The sequence below is a fragment of the Aulonocara sp. 'chitande type north' Nkhata Bay genome, linkage group LG2 (assembly GCF_057382095.1).
Source record: "Aulonocara sp. 'chitande type north' Nkhata Bay isolate Kocher_YH1m ecotype deep benthic linkage group LG2, A_spYH_male_GT1.1, whole genome shotgun sequence".
NCBI lineage: Eukaryota > Metazoa > Chordata > Actinopteri > Cichliformes > Cichlidae > Aulonocara > Aulonocara sp. 'chitande type north' Nkhata Bay.
Window position 1 is genome coordinate 25,902,778 of NC_141345.1, and position 20,407 is coordinate 25,923,184.

Genomic DNA, 20,407 nt, shown 5'->3' on the forward strand with positions numbered 1-20,407 from the left:
CTCGTATTTACAGATGACTATATATGCAAATATATAATATAATTAATAATTACTAAAAAAATAAGAGTTTCTTTTATGAAGCTTGGTAACACACTACTATATATACAGATACATATTGTATAGCAGTGAGACCAGTTTTCCCGTGTTCCACTCGTATACGTTAGTTTGAAGAGGAAAGAGAAAAACTTCCACAGGACTCCGATGTGAAAAGATATAACAAAAATTTATTCCACAGCTTGCAAATCTTCTTACAGGAGTAATCAGGTTTAACTTATCCTCAACAAAAAACAAATTTCTTCCAGTCAGAGATGTTGCATATAATTAAATTTTTGCGTGATGCATAAAGTTAAAAGATTAAAACTAATAAAACAAGTTTTAAAAAGAGACTTTTCCATTTGATTGATTATGCAGAAAAAGTAGAATTGGGCTGAAAGATCTATTGCTTTATTACCTATTCAGGTTGTAAATCGTGTTTTTAAAAAGTAACTAAGTAACTAAGTAATTCATTACTTTTGAAAATAAGTAATCAGTGAAGTAACATTACATAACAAACAAATTACTAATCAGTAATTAGTTACTGATTACTTTTTTCAAGTAACTTTGCCAACACTGCTTGTGAGTACGTCATCCTTTTTGTTTGTAATGTTCATGTTCTGAGGCTAACTTTAATTTCTCACGCCATCTTCCTCTTCTTTGCTTTTTTAGGGTTAGACGTCACCCAACACTGGCCATTATGACATAAAGAAACATGATGCTGGATTAATAGAATTTGACTGTGTGTGTTATACTGACTTTTAGTTAACATTCAGTGGAAAAGGGCTGACAGTATGTTCAATATTTGGCCGTGCTCAAAACTAGAATATCTTAATATTATTTATGACATGATAGAGTACTAGAGTTTCTCATTTAATGTTTTTTCTTTATTTTCGTGACTATTTGCATTGTAGATTCTCACTGAAGGCATCAAAACTATCAATGAACACATATGGAATTATGTAGTAAACAATTACTGCTTTGCATACTCTTGGCATTAGAAATAGTTATGATTCGGTCATCATCATGTCAGTTTGGTGTAATGAGATAACTGTGAAAACTTGGCTTGGTTATGTAACACTTCTTCTCCTCCTTCATCTACCGGGTTCATGAACCTAACATCAGCATACATTACTTCCTGGTCTTCTCTGCAGAGAAGCAAGATAACATCATAACATATTTTCCATTGCAGACAGGAAAGCACACAGACTGGAGTAGACTAGACTAGACTTCCCAGACTTGGATGGATTTTTTTACCTTTGCACAGAGCTATTTTGTTTTTCATTGTTATGTTAAAGCTAGCAAGTTAGCTAACAAATTTAGCTGAAATATGATGAAAAGATCAAGAAACCTTTAGCAAGAAAATATTTTTGTATATGTATAAAAAGTACCATACAAACCTGTGTTGTATTAACTCCTTGACAATTGCTTGTAATGTTTTCCATAAAGAGAATAATAATAACAATGATAATATTCTGTCATTAGTTTGGGATCTGGGTGCATCACATGTTAACTATGTGTCAGCTCTCTTGTTCTGACTCATTTGTATGTGACATTTCAAAGACTGAAATGTACTGCCATTATTTTGAGACTCGTCACAGTTTTAAGCCATGTATCAGTTTAAAAACTGTTCAGGAGGTTTTGTTTGTGAAACTGATGATTTGATGCTTTGTCATTCAGAGCTTCAAAGTGGGAAAGGAAGTAGATTCATATCTTCTTAATTGCAGAAGTGGACATACAGGGTGATGAAGTACATTCAGACAGTGCTGCTGTTTCACACTTTTCTGAAGCTAAGCTAAATTTCTCATATGAGCCTCCTCTCATTTGATTTCCTCTGGTTCAGTTACTTCACCCAACACTGCTGCTGTTTTTGCTACAGGTAGTTGTTAGCCTCTGTTAAGTGCTGTTAGCCGGTGTTAGAGAAACTTTCCTTGAAGTCGATCTAACATTGACACCAGTGGCGGAGCATGGGAGTGGCTTACTGGGCTTAAGCCCGGGTTGTTTGTTCAGAAGCCCGGGGTCTTTTGGAGTGTAATTTTTTCATAGTTAGATGCCTGGCTGACAACTGTATAAAGCAAAAAACTACACATAGTGCGCACTGTGGGAATTTATGACTGTGCGTAAATCCCCCCTAATATTGGTATGATCCGAGCTCAGACACTAAGCGAGGGGGCGGGGGGAGCTGCTGCCTGTTGGAGAAACGGAGCCAGGCAGACAGAGGAGAACTGAAGTTTGACCAGGTACCAAAGCAAATCATTCGTACTGTACAAATAATGTAAATATGACGGTGAATCACGAAAAATTGATATCAAAATGATCACTTGACCCATATTACATTACTCGCTCTTCAAGTGAATCAACAAATGGCAAAATAAAAAGCAGAGCCAATTACTCTTTCAGTCATTTATACACCCCCCCCCCCAAAAAAAAAAAAAAATCCCACACAATCATACTACCCATTAGGGCTAAGCCCCAGGTGTTTCAAATGTCTGCCTCTGATTGACACTTGGCAAATAGACTTTCATACGATGTGAGAAATCAGGTGGCAAAATGTTGGCTTATAACCAGAGGTTATTGTTTAGCTGACTTAATGTCAGCTATCTTGAGTTTGGAGGATGGCACATCTAATGATAAGTCAGTCATGTTTTCACTTCTTTAGTGAAAGGGACCCATTCTCAGATGATAAAACATAAAGGTATGATCCTTCATATGTTATGTTTGAAGGTGCAGGCACTAATTAAAATTTGCCTGCACATGCATAAAGGTGATTAGGCAATATCCATCTCAGCCACTGGATTCAAGGTGGCAGGGCAACTTCTCAGCCTTCACAAATCAGCCTGCTCCTATTTAAGTAGTTTTAATGGGCAAATTCTGAGTTCACAAATATACTTTGGTTTGTTGTTGTGTTTGCTCCTGCAAGCATTATTGTATTCAAATATGTGCATGTCCTTTTTAGACACAATTTCATTTATGTACAAGCAACAGTAATACCTCCGTAAACCAGTAGAGGGAAACTTTACATCTCTTCATACTGATGATGAATCTTGTTCACGTCTCAGCTTTCATTAACAAAACAGTGCGTGATCAAAACACCAGAGCATGTGACAACGCATACAAGGAGAATTACCTGAAAGGTTTTTGATTTAAAAAAAAAAGGAAATATATAAATTCAAGCTCTTGCATTTAAAACCAAGGAGCTGGTGGTAGACTTCAGCACACACAAACATCCTCCACTGCAACCATTAAACAGTCAAGTTATGGATATTGAGGCTGTGGACAGCTACCTTGGTGTTTACCTGAACAATAAACTGGACTGGACTCATAATTCAGACGCCCTCTACAGGAAAGGGCAGAGCAGGCTGTACCTGCTGCGGAGACTCAGGTCTTTTGGAGTGAAGGGCCCACTCCTGCAGACCTTCTATGACTCTGTGGTGGCCTTGGCCATCTTTTTTGGTGTGGTCTGCTGGGGCAGAAGCATCTCTGCTGAGGACAGGAAGAGACTGAACAGCTGATCCGGAGGGTCAGCTCTGTTCTTGGATGCCCTCTGGACCCAGAGGAGGTGGTGAATGACAGGAGAATGGTGGCTAAGCTGTCATCACTGTTGAACAGCATCTGCAACCCTATGCAGGAGTCTCTGACAGCACTAAGCAGCTCCTTCAGTGGCAGGCTGCGGCACCCACGGTGTGGGACGGAGAGATTTCGAAGGTCTTTCCTCCCCTCTGCTGTCAGGCTCTCACAAAACTTCGCAACTGACCAAACACACACATCCACAAATGTGCAACAACACTAAGTGCAGTACTCTTTTTCTGACAACGTTGCTATTTTCTACTCAGTTGTATATAGTATTTGTATTCTATTTTATTCTATTGTATACAGTATAATATTTTATTTTATTCTATTCTATTGTGTACATTTGTGTACGGTATCTTTTTCTTATTCTTATCCTATTCCAGTGTTTTTCAAATTTTTGCTATCTAACTTTGCACTGTCCACTTTGTGCTGTAACAAAACAAATAATAAAGGTCATCTTATCTTATCTTAATTTAGTTAAAGGCTTTAAATCATTACTGTTTGTATTCATGGCAGCAGCAAACACAAAACTAGTGTAAAAATAAGGACCAGTTTTAACTTGATAGTTAAAAAAGTGAAGTGGCCTTCACCTACTTCCCTTAGTTTTGTTCAGATGGTTTTGTTTTTTGTATTTTTAGAGTTTCCAATAAGATGCTTCTAAAATATTGGCATGAATAAAATATTTATATTCATCACATTTTATTTTTTTGACCTACAGAAGTGTGTGAAAAGCACTTCTAAATTCTTTAATATTTGCTGGGAAAACTGGAAATAAAGGCAGCATAAAAAGCAAAATAGAGATTGCAACATTCTAACATCAGTGCATACATTTAAGTTGTATAACCACCTTAAATCTTCAACCCAGCCTGAAGTCATATTTCTGCACAGGGTTGTTGTTGTTGTTGTTTGGAGTCTTTAACACTCCCTGAGTCCAGGAGAAGCTGAGCAGAGGCTCCTCTCCACGCCTCAGCCTGACCACCTGTTTCTCATCAGCCTCATTTACAACCTGCATTTAAGGTCCCACTTGAGCTTGAGCAAATCTGCCAGATTGTCTGCTTCCTTAGTAGAAGCAGACATACACATTACATGCACATTACAAACACACTGTTAAAGTGTAGGTGTAAAAAAAAATTTGAAATGTAGTAACAATGTAGTAAAATAATTATAAAATGACATCTAGCTCAGTTCAACTTTTAGAAAACAAAGGAATAAATGATACATTTTTATCTAATATGTAAGTTTACCAAAAACTGTACAAAAAAGATCTGTGAATAAAACTGAGGAATTTTTAACTCTTGTTTTTTTAACAAGATGATGACAGTACAACTAGCAAAATTATCAACAATTGCTAAGTAAACCAGAAATCATGTCTTCTTTATGCAATATCAAATGCAATAGTCACGTATCTGATTGTGATAAAGCTGAGTGGTCATTGCTGTTGTAGCTTAAGTAGTAGTAGCAGCTTAAGAAAATTGATCTTTGTCATCATTTAGTGTGTTAACACAGTCAGCAACAGCTTCCAACAGCATCCTGTTAGCGATCAACTTCTGAGGAGGATGTGTAAAAACTTTGACCAAGAGTAGCATTATTATGTGCATCACACTTCTTTCTCTGATGGTGAAAAAAGCAGTTGTCTCTTTGCTTCGTCTTTGAATTAACAAGAACTGGACATTGGACAGTATTGGACCCAGGATTTAGAATTCTTAGTTTGTATTCTTCAGGTTAGGATTTTATTTATATTTTCTTATCATAGTCGAGGTCTCTAGTCTTACTTATTGTTTATTTGAAATCTAATTAGGAAAATGGAGATACACAACAGTAAATAAGAACTGTAATCCAGGATGTGATACAAATGTTGATAATGTTCTAAAGAAGTGAGCTTTGATGAAAAGTTGAATCTCCAAGTCGAATTTTTGAGAGGAATTAAATATTATACCGAGGTTCTTTTGGGGGGTCTAAGCTGATGGTTAATGGCATTAAAAACCAGGATTTCAGCTTTAAGGGTGACATTGAATATCTGACTGTTAAATGCAGGCCCATCTACCTACCTAGGGAGTTCACCGTTGTCATAATAACAGCTGTTTACATACCACCAGATGCTAATGCTAACTCTGCGATCGCACTCCTGCATACAAACATCAATAATAAACAGAGCACTTACCCTGACGCTGTACATATCGTAGCAGGGGACTTCAATCACGCAGACTTAAAAAGAGCAATCCCCAAATTCCACCAGCACGTCAAGTGTGCCACTAGGGGTGACAAGATTCTGGACAAAGTTTATTCCAACATCAAAATGGGCTACAGGGCCAGACCTTTGCCACATCTGGGTCAGTCTGACCACTTGTCACTGTTTCTAATCCCTGCATATGCCCCCCTCAAGAAAACTGCTCTTACCATCACAAAGAATATTACCATATGGCCAGAGGGTGCCTCTCAGCAGCTGCAGGACTGTTTTGACAGGACTAACTGGGATATCTTTGAACATCAGGACTTGGAAATGTTCACAGACGGTGTCCTCTGCTATATAAAACACTGCATAGACACTGTTACAGCAGTCAAACGGATCCGGGCTTATCCCAACCAAAAGCCCTGGATGACCCGGGAGGTCAGGCAGCTGCTGAAGGAGAGGAACATTGCGTTCAGGTCTGGCAACAGGGATTACTACACCACAGCCCGATCCAACCTGAAGAGAGGCATCAGAGAGGCAAAGGGGGACTATAGGAGGAGGATCGAGGACCATTTGAAGAGTAATACCAGCCGGCAGGTGTGGCAAGGCATCCAGCACCTAACCAACTATAAGATCAATCTCGGAGCTGCGGACGGTGACCTGGAGCTGGCAGAGGAGCTGAATATCTTCTTTGCCCGCTTTGAGACCAGGGTACCGGAGGTATTGGAGCCACAGCAGCAACACGCCACCCATAGCAGCACCACCCTCACCCTGGAAGAGCACGAGGTGAGGCGCATGCTGCAGGCTGTTAACCCGAGGAAGGCGGCGGGTCCTGATGGTGTGCCAGGTCGAATATTGAGGGATTGTGCAGGACAGCTGGCTGGGATCTTCACCAGGATTTTCAACAAATCCCTCGCACAGGCGACTGTCCCACTCTGCCTGAAGTCCTCCACCATAGTCCCCTTGCCTAAGAAGCCCCACATCACCGGCCTGAATGACTACAGACCGGTGGCACTCACCCCAGTGGTAATGAAATGCTTTGAGAAGCTGGTCCGCAGACACATCACAGCAGCCCTGCCCCGCAGCCTAGATCCACACCAGTTTGCCTACAGAGCAAACCGATCCACGGAAGACGCTGTAGCCACAGCACTCCATGCTGCATTAACTCACCTGGAAGAGCATGGTAGCTATGTGCGGATGCTCTTCGTGGATTACTGCTCAGCTTTTAACACCATCCTTCCACACAAACTGGTGGCCAAGCTACAAGACCTGGGGCTTCCATACAGCACCTGCATGTGGATCAATAGCTTCCTCTCGGGCCGTAGACAGAGAGTCAGAGTTGGCCATCACACATCCTCAGCCCTGAGTCTCAGCACTGGCTCACCCCAGGGCTGTGTGCTCAGTCCACTGCTCTACTCTCTCTACACACACGACTGCACTCCTCGCCACCACAGCAACATCTTTGTGAAATTTGCAGATGACACCACAGTGGTGGGGCTCATTTCCAAGGGAGACGAGTCTACGTACAGAGACGAGGTGGAGCAGCTGACGTCATGGTGTAAGGCCAATAACCTCCTCCTCAACACTTCAAAAACCAAAGAACTCATAATAGACTTCAGAAGGAAAAAGGCAGAGATCCAACCACTATTCATAAATGGGGACTGTGTAGAAAGGATGGCAAGCTTCCGCTTCCTGGGAGTCAATATAGAGGAGAACCTTTCCTGCAGTGTGAACACCTCCGAGCTGCTGAAAAAGGCCCAACAGAGACTGTACTTCCTGAGAATTCTCAGGAGGAATAACATCACACAGAGACTGCTGGTGTCCTTCTACAGAGCCACCATTGAGAGTGTTCTAACTTACTGCATATGCATCTGGTACACTAGCTGCACAGGGGCTCAGAGGAAAGCACTCCAAGGGATCATTAACACCGCCCAAAAGATCACTGGCTGCCCTCTCCCCACACTGGAAGTTCTACACAACGCCCACTGTTTTAAAAAGGCCCAAAACATCATAAAAGACACCTCACATCCTGGCCACTCCCTGTTCGAACTGTTGCCCTCAGGCAGACGGTACAGGGCAATCAGAGCAAGGACTAATAGACTCAAACACAGCTGTTATCCAACTGCAATAACACATCTGAATACTACAAAAAAATGTCCATCACACCACTCTTGTGTTAATCTATGCACGGTCTGAAGCATGTGTGTGGGAATGTATGTGAATGTTTTACTGTTATATCTTATTAGTATTTTAAGTATTCTATCTATTTTATTTATTGAATTTTATTGTTTTATTTATATTTTGATATTGCTAGGGATGATGCAATGATCGGGGACCATTCTTAATTTCGTTGTTCTCATGACAATGACAATAAAGTTTCTGATCTGATCTGATCATTATGTGAAAGCCAAGTTTCAGCCTCAGGGCCTTATAGAAGAGGACCAGTTTGTCAGATATGGAACCGATTTAGAGCAGCGCTCGGATGCCAAAGCATTGCTCAAGACATAAATTATTATTTTAAGGTCCACTATATCAAATGTATCAATTCATACAAGCAGAGCTGAAAAGTACAGGCTCTTTGCTGTGACACAATTTAAACAGCAGCTGGTGGAAAATGTGTTGTGGTTAAGTTTAAAAAAACGTTGACCTTTTCCTGCTCGGTTTTTGGTTTTGTTGTTCTACTTTTTGGTAGGTGGAGGGTTATACAAGTACAATTTTAAATGCAACGCCTCTAAAAACCAATAGAGGGAAACCTCACACCTACCCATATGTATACCGAATCAGTCATAATCGTATTACGTAATAAGGTATTACTGAATTTTTATTGTTAGTTGTGCACTGTATTTGAAATGTTCGCTGACATTTGTTATCCACTGGCACCAGTTCCAGTTGAGCCACAGAAAGCTTTCACTTGACGTCATAATTAATTCAAATTCAGCTGCAAGTAATAATTATAGTGAGTTTGTTGTCATGATCCTGAGTCGTTGGCCCAGCGATTTGAGTTTATTCTAGTTTCATGAGTCTTTCCTTGCATAAGGAAGACGATTTAAGTTCGTTTTGTACAGTTTAGTTCCTTTATTGAGTTTATTTGTATTTCTAGTTTCTTTTTTTTTAGGTTCCTTTTGTACCTTTGACTCGTTCCTGTGTCTCCTCTGAGAGTTAGTCGTGCCCTTTGTATTTATCTGTTTCCTTAGTCTTGTCTCTGTCTCCTCCCTCTGCTCCCTGTTTTTAGTCAGTCTGGGTCTCAGTGTGGGTTTCTCGTGTCTTCCTGTTTTGTTTTGATAGTCACGTGTCCTGTGTCCATCACGTTCAGTTGTTTGCTGTCTCGCCAGTTAGATCATGTCCAGCCCTGTTTCCCAGGTGTTTCCCCTCTGCACTTATTTCCTTTGTATAAATTGTCTGCATTTCCTTCTGTTTCTTGTCGTGATTTCTCTTATCCTCCACGTCTGTGTGTGTGCCATCTGCTTAATATATCTCAGTTTAGTTTCCTCATGAGTTCCTTGGTTAGCATATTTGGTAATTCAGCAAAAAAGCTACATTTCAGTTTAGTTTTGCCTGTGAGTCTACATTTGGGTTCTCAACTCTGGCTGCTTCACACAGTTACATGACAGTTGTATTTATAAGACATTTTGTTTTTGATAGCATAGAATAGTCATTCTCTAAGCCAAATAACACAACACAAAGCATGACCTCAAAATATATGCAGTGATTATACTTGATACAGTATCTGTTGCATGTTTCAAAGAAGTGCGAAGGACACACCTTAAACCACTCATCACCTTAAACCCATCTGCAGCTTGTTTTTTCCTGTCTACTTTCCTGTTAGCAATCAGTTGTAGATAAGTGAATGAACTCAAAAAGACATCACATGTAATTTGAAAAATATTAGTTGAAATTTGAAAAATTTTCTCTTCATTCTTTTATTTACTTTATTTAAAGGCCACTGTGCTGACATGAAGTGTTGCAGCAATCAAAAAACTGGAATCTCAGCACTTCAGATTTTTGACATATTTTCTGCAGTTCCGTGTTCTGAGATTGCATGTTAAGTTTCACCGTACAAGGAGTGATTTTCATTGTAAACAGTTACTACAGTTTGAAGGAAGTGAAACATGTCAACATACAAACCACAGGCATGCCTGCAGCATCTTCCACAAAATCTCATTTTGATCTGTTATTTCTTTTGATTTTATCCTGCCCCATTTGCCTACAGTCACATACAGTCCTGTCAGTTATAACAGTTTTAGCTTTTAAACTATTAATTTTTTATCACATTTTTATTCAGTGAAAGAAACATATGAGTTAAATGACAAATTTAAAAAAAACTTTAAGAAATCAAAAGGTTTAATATACCTTTTATTATATTTCTAGCTAATGCTATACATAAAAAAATTACATTGAAATTTTGATTTATTTATTTATTTATTTTACTTTAGTGTTGCATAATCAGGCTTCAGACAGGCTTTAGAAATGAACATTTTAATCATCTACATACATTTTTTGGATCAATTTCCATTCTATTTTATTTATTTATTGCACCAAATCACAATTACAGTTGCTTCAATGTGCAATATATTGTACAGTAAAGACCATACAAAAACCCTTACAGACAAAACCCCAACAAGTCTTTTTCAGTATGTACAAGTATAAAATGAAAATATCACAGTCACCTCCTGATTTCTTTTTTTGTAGTTTGATCTTTTTTTTCCCCAATTTTTAGGAATCTTTAGTTCAGTGTCCAGTATTGATTATTGAAGAGGTGAGCTCAGTCATCTTGTTGCTTAAAGTACAGGAGCACGTGAACCTGTAAAAATATAGAAAAGATACAGCAGAACAAACACTTTTTAACTTCCCCATCCAATTATGTTATTCAGTGAATGATGCAGTTGCTTATTGAGCATTGTTGATCATTAGACAGCATGTTACCTTGTTTACGATGGTTAATTTCTCTACACGCAAAACAGCATGACACTGCTATCAGGAGAAATGCCAGTACACAACAGGCTATGACCAGGTAAAGACACTTGTCTGCTGAGGGAAGATCACAGTGATAACAATTAGAAATTTATTTAAGTGTTCAACGTAAATGTCACTGTATTTGCAACATAGAAGATCCCAACATGAAACAAGTCAGTTTGTTATGAGGCTGAGGTATCAGATTACAGATATAAAAACATAATGAATCCTAGACATTTTTCTTAGCTACCATTATGCAGTTTGGATCATGGCTGAATACTTCATTAATTGATCTTGATACATGTATCAAGAACCCGAGGTTATGTTTCTTCCAAGATCTTTACTTCTTGACAGTTCCAGATTCACATTTGTTCTTATCTTTTATTCCTTTTCATTTGTTCTGTGAAACACTTAGTTAAGAAAAGTGTTATGTAGTTAAAGTTTATTGCTCTGACTGTGATTATTTGCTAACTCCCACTAAACCACACCAGAGGTATAGTGTTAGACACTGAAGAAAAACCACACTGACAATTTCTGTTAAACCACCTGTTTCCTGTCATAGAACCACACCTACTACAACACATCCATTTCACAGCTTAATGTGCACATATAGTGCAGCTAATAATAATCAGTGACCAAGTGGAAAGTTTTAGTGTGCCATAAAAAGATAAATAAATCGTGAATATGAACAGCTGCCCTTGTGTGGCTGAAATAACTGAAAATACCAACAGATACAAAGATGTTGTATCAACAAATATTCTGTTCATTCTCCTCAAGAAATCGAAAACTTTAAACATGATACATTTTCATGTCTCTGCATTTTCTTTATTTCATCTTCTATAATTAGTTGCACAAGTGATGTGTACTGTGTTTTGCAGTTCTATTCTCACATGCTTACATTTCTGATTAACTTTATAATAATATCAAAACTATAAAATTATGAGTAAGTTACCTTCCAGGTTCCAGAGTCCCTTGCCTTCAACTTTGCCACTGTCTTTAACATCCAGGGTGAAATGAATAGTTTTCTCTTGAATTCCATCTGACTTAAAGACCTCAATGCTGTATCGACCTGAATCATTCCTCCTCAGGTTTGTGATCTTGATTGTCCCGTTCTCGATTATAAACTGTAGTCTATTGTGAAATTCCTTGTCTATCGTTATTTTTTCTTTCATCTGATTAAACGCAATTATATTATTGATGACCTTCAAACACTTCACTTCACGGCCATTAGCATCAGTCATCACTTGGATATACACAGTTCCTTGAAGAAGAGGAGAGCACGGACATGTGTTCGTCCTGAGGTCACAAGTAGTCTCATCAACCGTAACCAGAGCTGGAAAAGATGCATTCAAAAGAACATGAGTTGAAATTATTCACACTACAAATGTATGTTTGGCTTCTTTGTGAGAATGATCTTACCATGAGTTCCCACTGCCAATAGCGCAAGAATAAGAAACTGCTCCATGCTTTTCATTCACCCACGCTGTGGTTTTAATGTTTTAAAATGAATCTAGAAAATTTTGGACACATCCGGGTGTAAATCTGCTGTGAACCTCAGCCCTAACTGACAGGAAACAGTAAATGGGAGACGATATAGGCAGGGTATTTTCACAGGGGCAGGAAATAAAGTGATTCACTTTGCTTGCCAACACAAAGAGAACTGAGACAGGCTGCTGTACTGAACTGATCTTAAGAAATATTTACCACATATGAACAAACATGTTCTCCTCTCTGTTGTAATTGCATGTGAAAACTTGAATCTAAACAACACTGGGAACTGCAGTCACACTTTCAGAACAGTCAGCCACACGTGGTACGTTGGTTACCACAGATAGTGTGAGAAAGAGCAAACCAAAACTAAAGTGACAAATTAAGTCACCGATAGTCCAGAAGCTTCTGTGAGGAGAACTTTATTGTTTAACAGTCTTTACAGGGTGTGCAGGAGAGATGTCTTTTTCTGTTTGTAGGTTTGCATAAGTTTGCTTTCCAAAAAGGAAGAGAAATGAAAGATATAGAACTAATAAAATGCAGACAACCTGGTTAAAAGCACCACATGAAAAGGATGCAAAGCTTTGCCACAATATGAAACTGTGAGGCAATGTTCTCTAGATAATATTAAAACACAGAATCCTCTTATCCAACAAAGGAGGCTGAATTCAATATGAAAAATCATGATTTTTTGACTCACAAGTATTTGGGTAAAGAAAACAAATTCAAATGATGCAGATTTATATGTGAATAAGTTTGTAATAGCACAATAAACTTTAAAAAGTAAATATCAAATAGTCACTATGAACATAGTAACATTAAACATTGCAGCTCTGCACAGGTGGAAGCAAGCTTTACAATTCTTCACTTACTCTTAATTAAGGTTAGTAAGCAAGAGGAGTGATGGAGAACAGAATAAGAAGAATAAAAATGATCATTAGAAAAGAAGAATGTACATTGCTTACTTACATTTTAATGGACGCACACAACAGGACAGGCTAAGGCAGTAACACACATATAATCACTCAACTGGAACTGAGAAAACCCATCTGTGTGAAAAAAAAAAAGAACCTACATCGGTAGTTCCTGTATTACAGCAGAGATGGAAGCTACCACTCTTATAGGGGTGCAGTAAACCTGTGCGAATAGTACGGGGCTTTTAAACACACTGAAGCTACTTTGACTTTTGTTTTGCATGCTTCCTCCTACCCTGCTCTAAAAATAGAAGAAACAGCTATGTCTGTACATGCATGTCCACCAGCATATATGTGCCCGGCTGGGCATCTCATCACTTTTTATTCTGGCACAATGAGGCAAACAAGCCTGTTTTTTAAAACATATTGCTATGTTGCTTTGTACTGGTTTTTGCTAAAGTCCTTGCAATCGTTCAAGCTCATCGTGAATAGCTGTGACAAATGAAGAAGGAAGCCCTCTTCTAATATTCAGTGGAACAGGTAGCTGCTATAAAAAGTACAGAACAGCACAAAAAGAATCTGATGTGTACAGAAACAAAGAATATTCTTCCGGTAGAAAATATGTAAATACAATAATCCAGAGGCTAATTTAATGAAGGAAATAATGTCTACAATTAATGTCACATTGCCACAGAGGTAGTCATCATTTACATTAATCAAAGCTAGAAAGCTTCTGATGATTCCACCTTGTCATTCTTGTCAAGTACACAGATTTTGAGTTTGTAAAACAACCCTTACCTGTGCAACAGTAAACACACTAGCACCTGTAAAATGGAATTCGCTCATGTGTTTTTGAAGCTTATAATGTTCACTTTTGCAAAACAAACACTTGTAATTGAGATACAAACAAATTAATAATGAAAACATCACCAATCGGTTATTCTTACAGAAATCGAACATGCACCTGCAGCTACAGCTCGATCTTGCAGAAACCTGGCCCATGAGTGAGAACACATCTTCAGATGTTCTCTCAACTAAAGTAGCACCTCTTCATTAAACCAGTGATTTTCTTTTGGTTGTGTTCTCCTATACTATGTTAGACATGATCCGAGTTTTTAGTTTCCCGAAAAATGACCTGCTTTTGGATAGCTTTAGCTTCTTCTTCCAATCCATGCTTTTTTTCTGGAAAAAACTGCCCCAGTTGTCCTCCTCCTCATCTCCTACCCAAGGGACCCAGGCACCTCCATTCAGATAGGGGTCAGCCCGCGGATCCTCTGATGGGTACCTCACAGGCACTGCAGTGCGATTGTAGTACACCAGTCTGGCAAGCAGCTGCTTCACAACATCCGGTCTCTGCTCAGAAAGGTCATAACGTTCATAGGGGTCCCCGGAGATGTTAAAAAGCCACACTGTTTTTCGAGGACGTGTGTGACGCTCCTGCTTCCACCAGCTACTGGGGAAACCTGGAAGTATTTGTGGTGGAATCCAGTCTCCATAACCAGGGTTTCCTGTCAGAAGTTTCCAATCTCCAGCTCGTATGGAGGCCTGAATGGCTGTATTCCAAATGCCATATCCTTTCTGCAGGGAGCCAGTGTGTGCATGGTTATACAGAGGGTCGATGTTGTGCAGGATTTCCAGCCTAGGTGATTCTTTTCCTTCACTGATGGCCTCCCACACATTATACCCATCAACCCCCTCAGTGAGGGACTCATCACCACCTGCTAATCCCACTAATGTGGGATACCAATCAGTAATGTGCACCAGTGATTTGCTCACCCTCCTCTTTTTCCTTAACAGAGGGCTGTGGACGAATCCCAGACCCCGGATGCCACCTTCCCAGTAGGTTCCTTTACGTCCTCTAAGAGGCCAGTTACTTCCACCAGACAAGGGCTGACCTCCATTGTCTGTAGAGAAAATGATGACACTGTTCTGATAGTATCCATACTTGCGGAGAGCGTATGTTATATTACGAACCGCTTCATCTACAGCTGACACCATAGCAGCATACTTCCTGCGTGCCACATTTTCCAGCCCAAGGTAGGGGTAGATGTACTCATCTGGATATTGTAAGGGTGTGTGAACAGCTTGGAAGGAGAGGAAGATGAACAGCGGTTGGGATTGAGGATCATGGGTTGCCAGGATCTTGCGTACTCTCCTTGTGTACAGATGCGTGGAGTATTTTCCACTCTGACCCCAGGCAACTGACTCCCCCTCATGGAGATCAAAGCCACACAGCCCAGAGCCATCACAGCCATCATAGGTGTAGTAGTTAACACTCCCCGTTAAGGATCCAAAGTATGTGTCAAAGCCACGGCGAGTGGGTAAGCACTCCTTCTTATAGAACCCCAAGTGCCACTTCCCTACCATGTGGGTGGAGTAGCCGAGTTCCTGTAGCCTCTGAGGGAGCGTGACCTGGTCAAAAGGCAGGCAGTTAGGCTGGCGAGGTCGGATGATGGAGTGCTGAAGACCAGTGTGGATTTGGTACCTGCAGAATTTAAGATTAAGAAAATATTTAAAAGGAAAAATATATTGTTTGCATTTAGGGATAAGATTCGTTTTTGAGGTTGCATATCTTTTGGGCGCAATAATAAAGGAGGGAAATCTGATATCAAGACAGCCTTAATCCATATCATCCAATCACATCCAACAGGTTAAACAGAAATGTGAATAAGAGGGGTTGTAAAGAGGTTTAGAAAAATAGAACAGGGAGAAGGAGACTGCCCTGTTTTTCTCAAACAGGTTATGGTGATTGGCATGAAGATACACTCCAGATTTGTGTCTGTTTATATTTGTATGCCAGTCAAAACACAGACAGAAGGCTGTGTAATAGCAAGCACATCTTTTACATCCTTTTTCTTTAATTGGAAATATATAGTCGGAAATCACATGTTTGGACCTGATTGATAGCTTTGAAACATAAAAGCTGTACACTTTCTAGATTTGCCATTATCTCTAGAAGAGTGGTCTTGGTTCCACTGTCCCCATGCATTCAAATACAAGCTCACAAAACAGGAAGCTGCTTTAAAATCCAGTAGTTTAATTCATCAGGCAGCAGTTACATCTATGTTAAACATCAGTATGGTCTAATTCTAGGAATACAAAGCATTTATTTTAAATAAGGAGCAGTCCAGTCACAGGACACTTTACCTGCCAGTGATGAATTGACTTCTGGATGGGGTGCAGATGGGCTGGATGTAATAATTCTCCAGCTTCACGCCATCCGCAGCCAGTTTATCCAGCACCGGTGTCCTGATGTCTGAGCTATGATAGCCAATGTCATTGAACCCCTGGTCATCTGTCATAATGAAAATAATATGAGGGGGTTGAGGGACAGGAAATCTGCCAATAAAAGGTTTTTCTGGATCGTTTTCCACCTGGTTAGGGCTCATCAGATCCCAGGTCAGGTACCCGAGGCTCAGCAGGCTCATCATGGAGAAACCGGTGAGAGCTGTCGTTGCCATGGTTCCTGTGACGCTTTAAATTACTTAAGCTTGCTTGTATTTAGTAAGCTGGCGCTAAATAACAATGCAGTGAGACTCAGGGTTAAAAAAAATCCCCTCATAAGGTGTTGCAAGTAACCCCTTGTACACTTGAATGGCAGTTAAGCAACCTAAAACTAAGAAAAGCTACACCTCCAGCCTCGCTGAATATCCAAACACTTTCTGCCACCTTTGAAAGCATTCCACTTTTCCAAGTGTTCCTGTTAACCCCGCCCAGTTGCCTTGCTGCCTCACTGAAATAATATCAGCCCCTACTGACCCCACTGCCAAAGAAAATACAGTATTTCTACTACATCCAGGTGTTAATGGAGAGTTTACATCTCACATTAGTGATACTTCTGCTGAATTTGGACATTGTGCTGCATTATTCTAGATATTAATGTAGCTTTGTTGGTCTTTGACTGTAAAAAATAGCTTTAAAAACATACTTAGTACTCAAAATAATTGCATCATAGACTCTCCTCTTCATTTGTGCTCCATCATGATCATCATTTCAATATGCCACCCTATAAACTTCAGAAAACCTTAGAAAGCAAGAGCAATATCTCCCCATCTGACCTGGTTAAAACACAGTTGACAGAGGGTCTACAGAAAAAAAACACCATGTGTGGGGGAGATTTGAGTCTCAGGGTGGCTGTGGGGCCCTACAGACACAGGTCTCCACTCTACTCTGTACTGCACTCACAAACACTCTTATTTTTCCTGCTGTTTCTGCGCACTGCAGACCCTACGAGAGAGACAGAACAGACTTCTCTGACTCTGATAACATCTCCAGCTGGGCGTCATGGAAGCACTTTACAAATCATCCAGTGGGTCAACAGAAAGCAGCAGGACTGCACAGCCTCACCCACAGCTCCTGGAGGTATTTCTCCACAGTATCTGCACTGTAGATCACCATCATGATACAGGTTCACTTTGACTGGGAACAGTGGAATAGCTGTAGAGAACAGCTAAAAATCAGACTATAAAAAGTAGAAAATAATTAATCTAACATACATTGGGTATTTGCCTGTCACTGTGAATCACAAGTGTTTTTGAGCTCTGGTGCTGTTGAAGCTAGGATCAGGCTTCATTTCATAGCAGAGCTAAAAGCACAAAGTGATTGACGCTGTTCCCTTCAGGGCCGTCTCCTTGCGAAACACTGCACAGTTTCCACTGAACATTGCACTCCTTCTTGAGGTCCTTCATTGGCAAAAATGGCAACAATGCAATTCTGGGAAACAGGGCGATTTTACAGGGAATCAAATTTGAAAAATAAGGCTGGTGGTTAATATTTCTTTTGCTTTAAATCTTGAATATAATGAATACTTCATGGTCACCAACGTCAAATGTGGCTAGCAGACAAAAATAAACTGATATACTGAAGCGAGGAGTTGGTCAACATAGTGAGATGTAAAACATCACACCTTGCAAGTGTTGATATTGAGGTTTGTGGGCATGGAGGTCGTGGGGTGCAAAAGGAAGAATGACCCCGCCCCCCAAAAGAGTATAAAGCTGAGGTTGATGGGCATGTTTGTCTTGAAGCAGGAAAGGCATCTTTAGAGCGGAGCTTTAGACTTTATGACAGAACAAACAGAGAAAGAGGGAGGAAAAGGGACCTGAAGTTTTATACGATCATGTTTATTCTCGTGCTGTTCTAGAGGGAATACATTACATATCATGATTGTGATATTACTGCTTTTCCTCAAAAGTATGCAAAAAATTAGAGGAAAGAGAGTTTCCTGGTCTTTGGGCAGCCACACTTATGAGATGTGACTCATCTGTTTTCTGCCGCTCAGAGCTGTAACTGCGGCAGCTCGCCAGGCTGACAACAACTCTGCTCACATCCAAGACCACAATGCAAACAACACGTATACGAACACTCACGTCTATCACATCCACAAATATTAACAGAGCCACGTCCCCAGAGACCCGACAGACTCTGAAGTCTAAAAAGACTGTGATAGGCCAATACCACAGATATATTCTTGCTCGCCTTCCACATTTGCTCTTTCTTTTGTGGATTGTCATATTGCCAAAATAATTTCACCACGAACGCAAGGCTAAGCCACAAAATGGTTTGATGACAGTATTTACAGAATGAGTAACCTTACAATGCACCAGTAATAGAATATCACGGACCCTGAATAAACATCGTGCTCGGTTTCTGGAGGTTATTTTTAAAGTTATTTGTTTGTTTTAACTTATGTTAGGCTCGTGTTTTTAAAAAATGTAAATAAAAATGGAATTTCTTAATATCCTCGTAAACCGCAGCTGTCTATTTCCAGTAAGCGGTCATTTCAGGCATGTTAAAAAAGGTCACTCTGCTTTAAGAAACCACTCATTCTGAGTTGTTGCTGTGGGAGTTAAATTTCACATTCTCAGACACTTATTTCACTATTTTAGTTATTGATTAACCAATTAAACTTGTTATGTGGTAACAACCTTTAAATCTGCTACATGGGAATTTCTCAGACTGAGATTTAATTGTGTTCACTGGCTGTTCATTACCCTCCTAATTTGCCAATTTCTTCCAGAGGATGTGAGCAAAGTGCTGTGAAGTAGGCTATCATAAATTTAACAACACTTCATTTTCCTACCCCGTAATTAACAGTGGAGCCATAAAACAGAATCCAGTTTCTTTAAGGATTTCTTAGCTTGAGCTGGAGAAAACCATTCATAAAGTTATAAATAGCAATGGTAGCTTTTGCTGGTACAGGTAGTTTTCAGCTCCTGTCTTGCTTCTGTGGTTTTTGCCTCTCTGTCACGTAAAGAGTAAATCAATAGCAGACCCACCCTAAAAGATTTGGATTTAGTAACACAAAATTATACTTTCACAGCATTTTCTCATCTTTACATCCCTGTCCAAACCGGTTCCAAGCAGGATTTTAAGGCCTTGAGAAATCCGACAATGAGTTTAAAGGGAAGTAGAGATGGCTGTGCCGGTCGGCAGCAGATGTTGGCTTTGGCTAAAGAAAGTGGTGCTGTTACTGAATACGGCTGCTCTGCTTCACTAGGAACACTACCCCCTTTCTAATCAACGCAGCCCTGCCGGTAAACCTCCACATTACCCCCACCTCTCACCCCAATTTTCTAATCTGAGTAAGACTGGATGGAACTGTTCTTTTTCCTCCTGTGTGCCAACTCTGAGGCAAAACTTGTACTTCAGCATGCTCAGCTTGTCATCTCTCCACTTTATACAATAGAAGCCTTGTTTCAGAATTTACTAAAAATGGCTTTTTCATCTTTTATCAATCTTTCAGCTACAGGTCATTTATTTGGGAGCAAAGTAAAGGCCAAAGACGCTTCCTCTCTCAGGTGAGTTTCATAAACAGTCCTCGACAACAACCAGGACCTACATACAGTTATATTAGCTATTCAAATGCAGAGAGAAGTAACTGAATAAGAGCACTGTAGATAAGAAAGTAGGGAGGTTAGTATGGTTAATTTGCGTAGGTTTTGACTCAGTTTACAAGTTACACAGAAGAAAAGAACTGTATTTACCAAAAAACAGGAACAGCGTTTAGATTCTGCTAACAGCATTATTATTGCCTCAGTTTCTCTTTGTGAACTTGTGTGGTTGCCTTTTACAGTGTAGTAGTTACCATGTCACAAGATCTGTCCCAGAATCAAGTGTTTAAGACTGATAACTTTAATTTCTAACTCAAATAAAGAGTAAACATTTCTTAGATTTCCTCTGTCTGGTGGGGTTTTAAAGTCCACATATCAGCCCTCAGCAGGTGGAAATCAGAGGAAGGGCTCAAACACATGGCCTTGGCCGTCGCTGAAGGTGTGTTTGA

At 39.8% G+C, this 20,407-nt stretch overlaps 1 protein-coding gene across 2 annotated transcripts; it reads right to left on the bottom strand.

Annotated features, from left to right (window-relative positions):
- Window positions 1–11,919: 11,919 nt before the first annotated feature.
- LOC147337968 (arylsulfatase I-like) lies at window positions 11,920–16,589 on the bottom strand. Of its 2 annotated transcripts, none has more exons than XM_086313093.1 (4): window positions 16,276–16,589; window positions 13,184–15,613; window positions 12,146–12,236; window positions 11,920–12,059 (listed from the first exon to the last, which is right to left on the bottom strand). In XM_086313093.1, the coding sequence occupies exons 1-2, from the start codon at window positions 16,587–16,589 to the stop codon at window positions 14,215–14,217; spliced, it is 1,713 nt and encodes a 570-aa protein (XP_086169219.1). In that variant the 3' UTR covers window positions 11,920–12,059; window positions 12,146–12,236; window positions 13,184–14,214. The 2 variants fall into 2 exon arrangements, with proteins under 2 accessions (XP_086169219.1, XP_086169214.1); XM_086313088.1 differs by having other exon boundaries at window positions 12,146–12,290.
- Between the last annotated feature and the right edge of the window lie 3,818 nt (window positions 16,590–20,407).

What these genes read in the sequence shown, in the direction of transcription:
- LOC147337968 (XM_086313093.1), bottom strand. Translation starts at nt 16,589, where the DNA reads ATGGCAACGACAGCTCTCACCGGTTTCTCCATGATGAGCCTGCTGAGC. An exon ending in AGTCAATTCATCACTGGCAG is followed by an intron (nt 15,614 to 16,275) that starts GTAAAGTGTCCT and finishes TAAATTCTGCAG; the next exon opens with GTACCAAATCCACACTGGTC.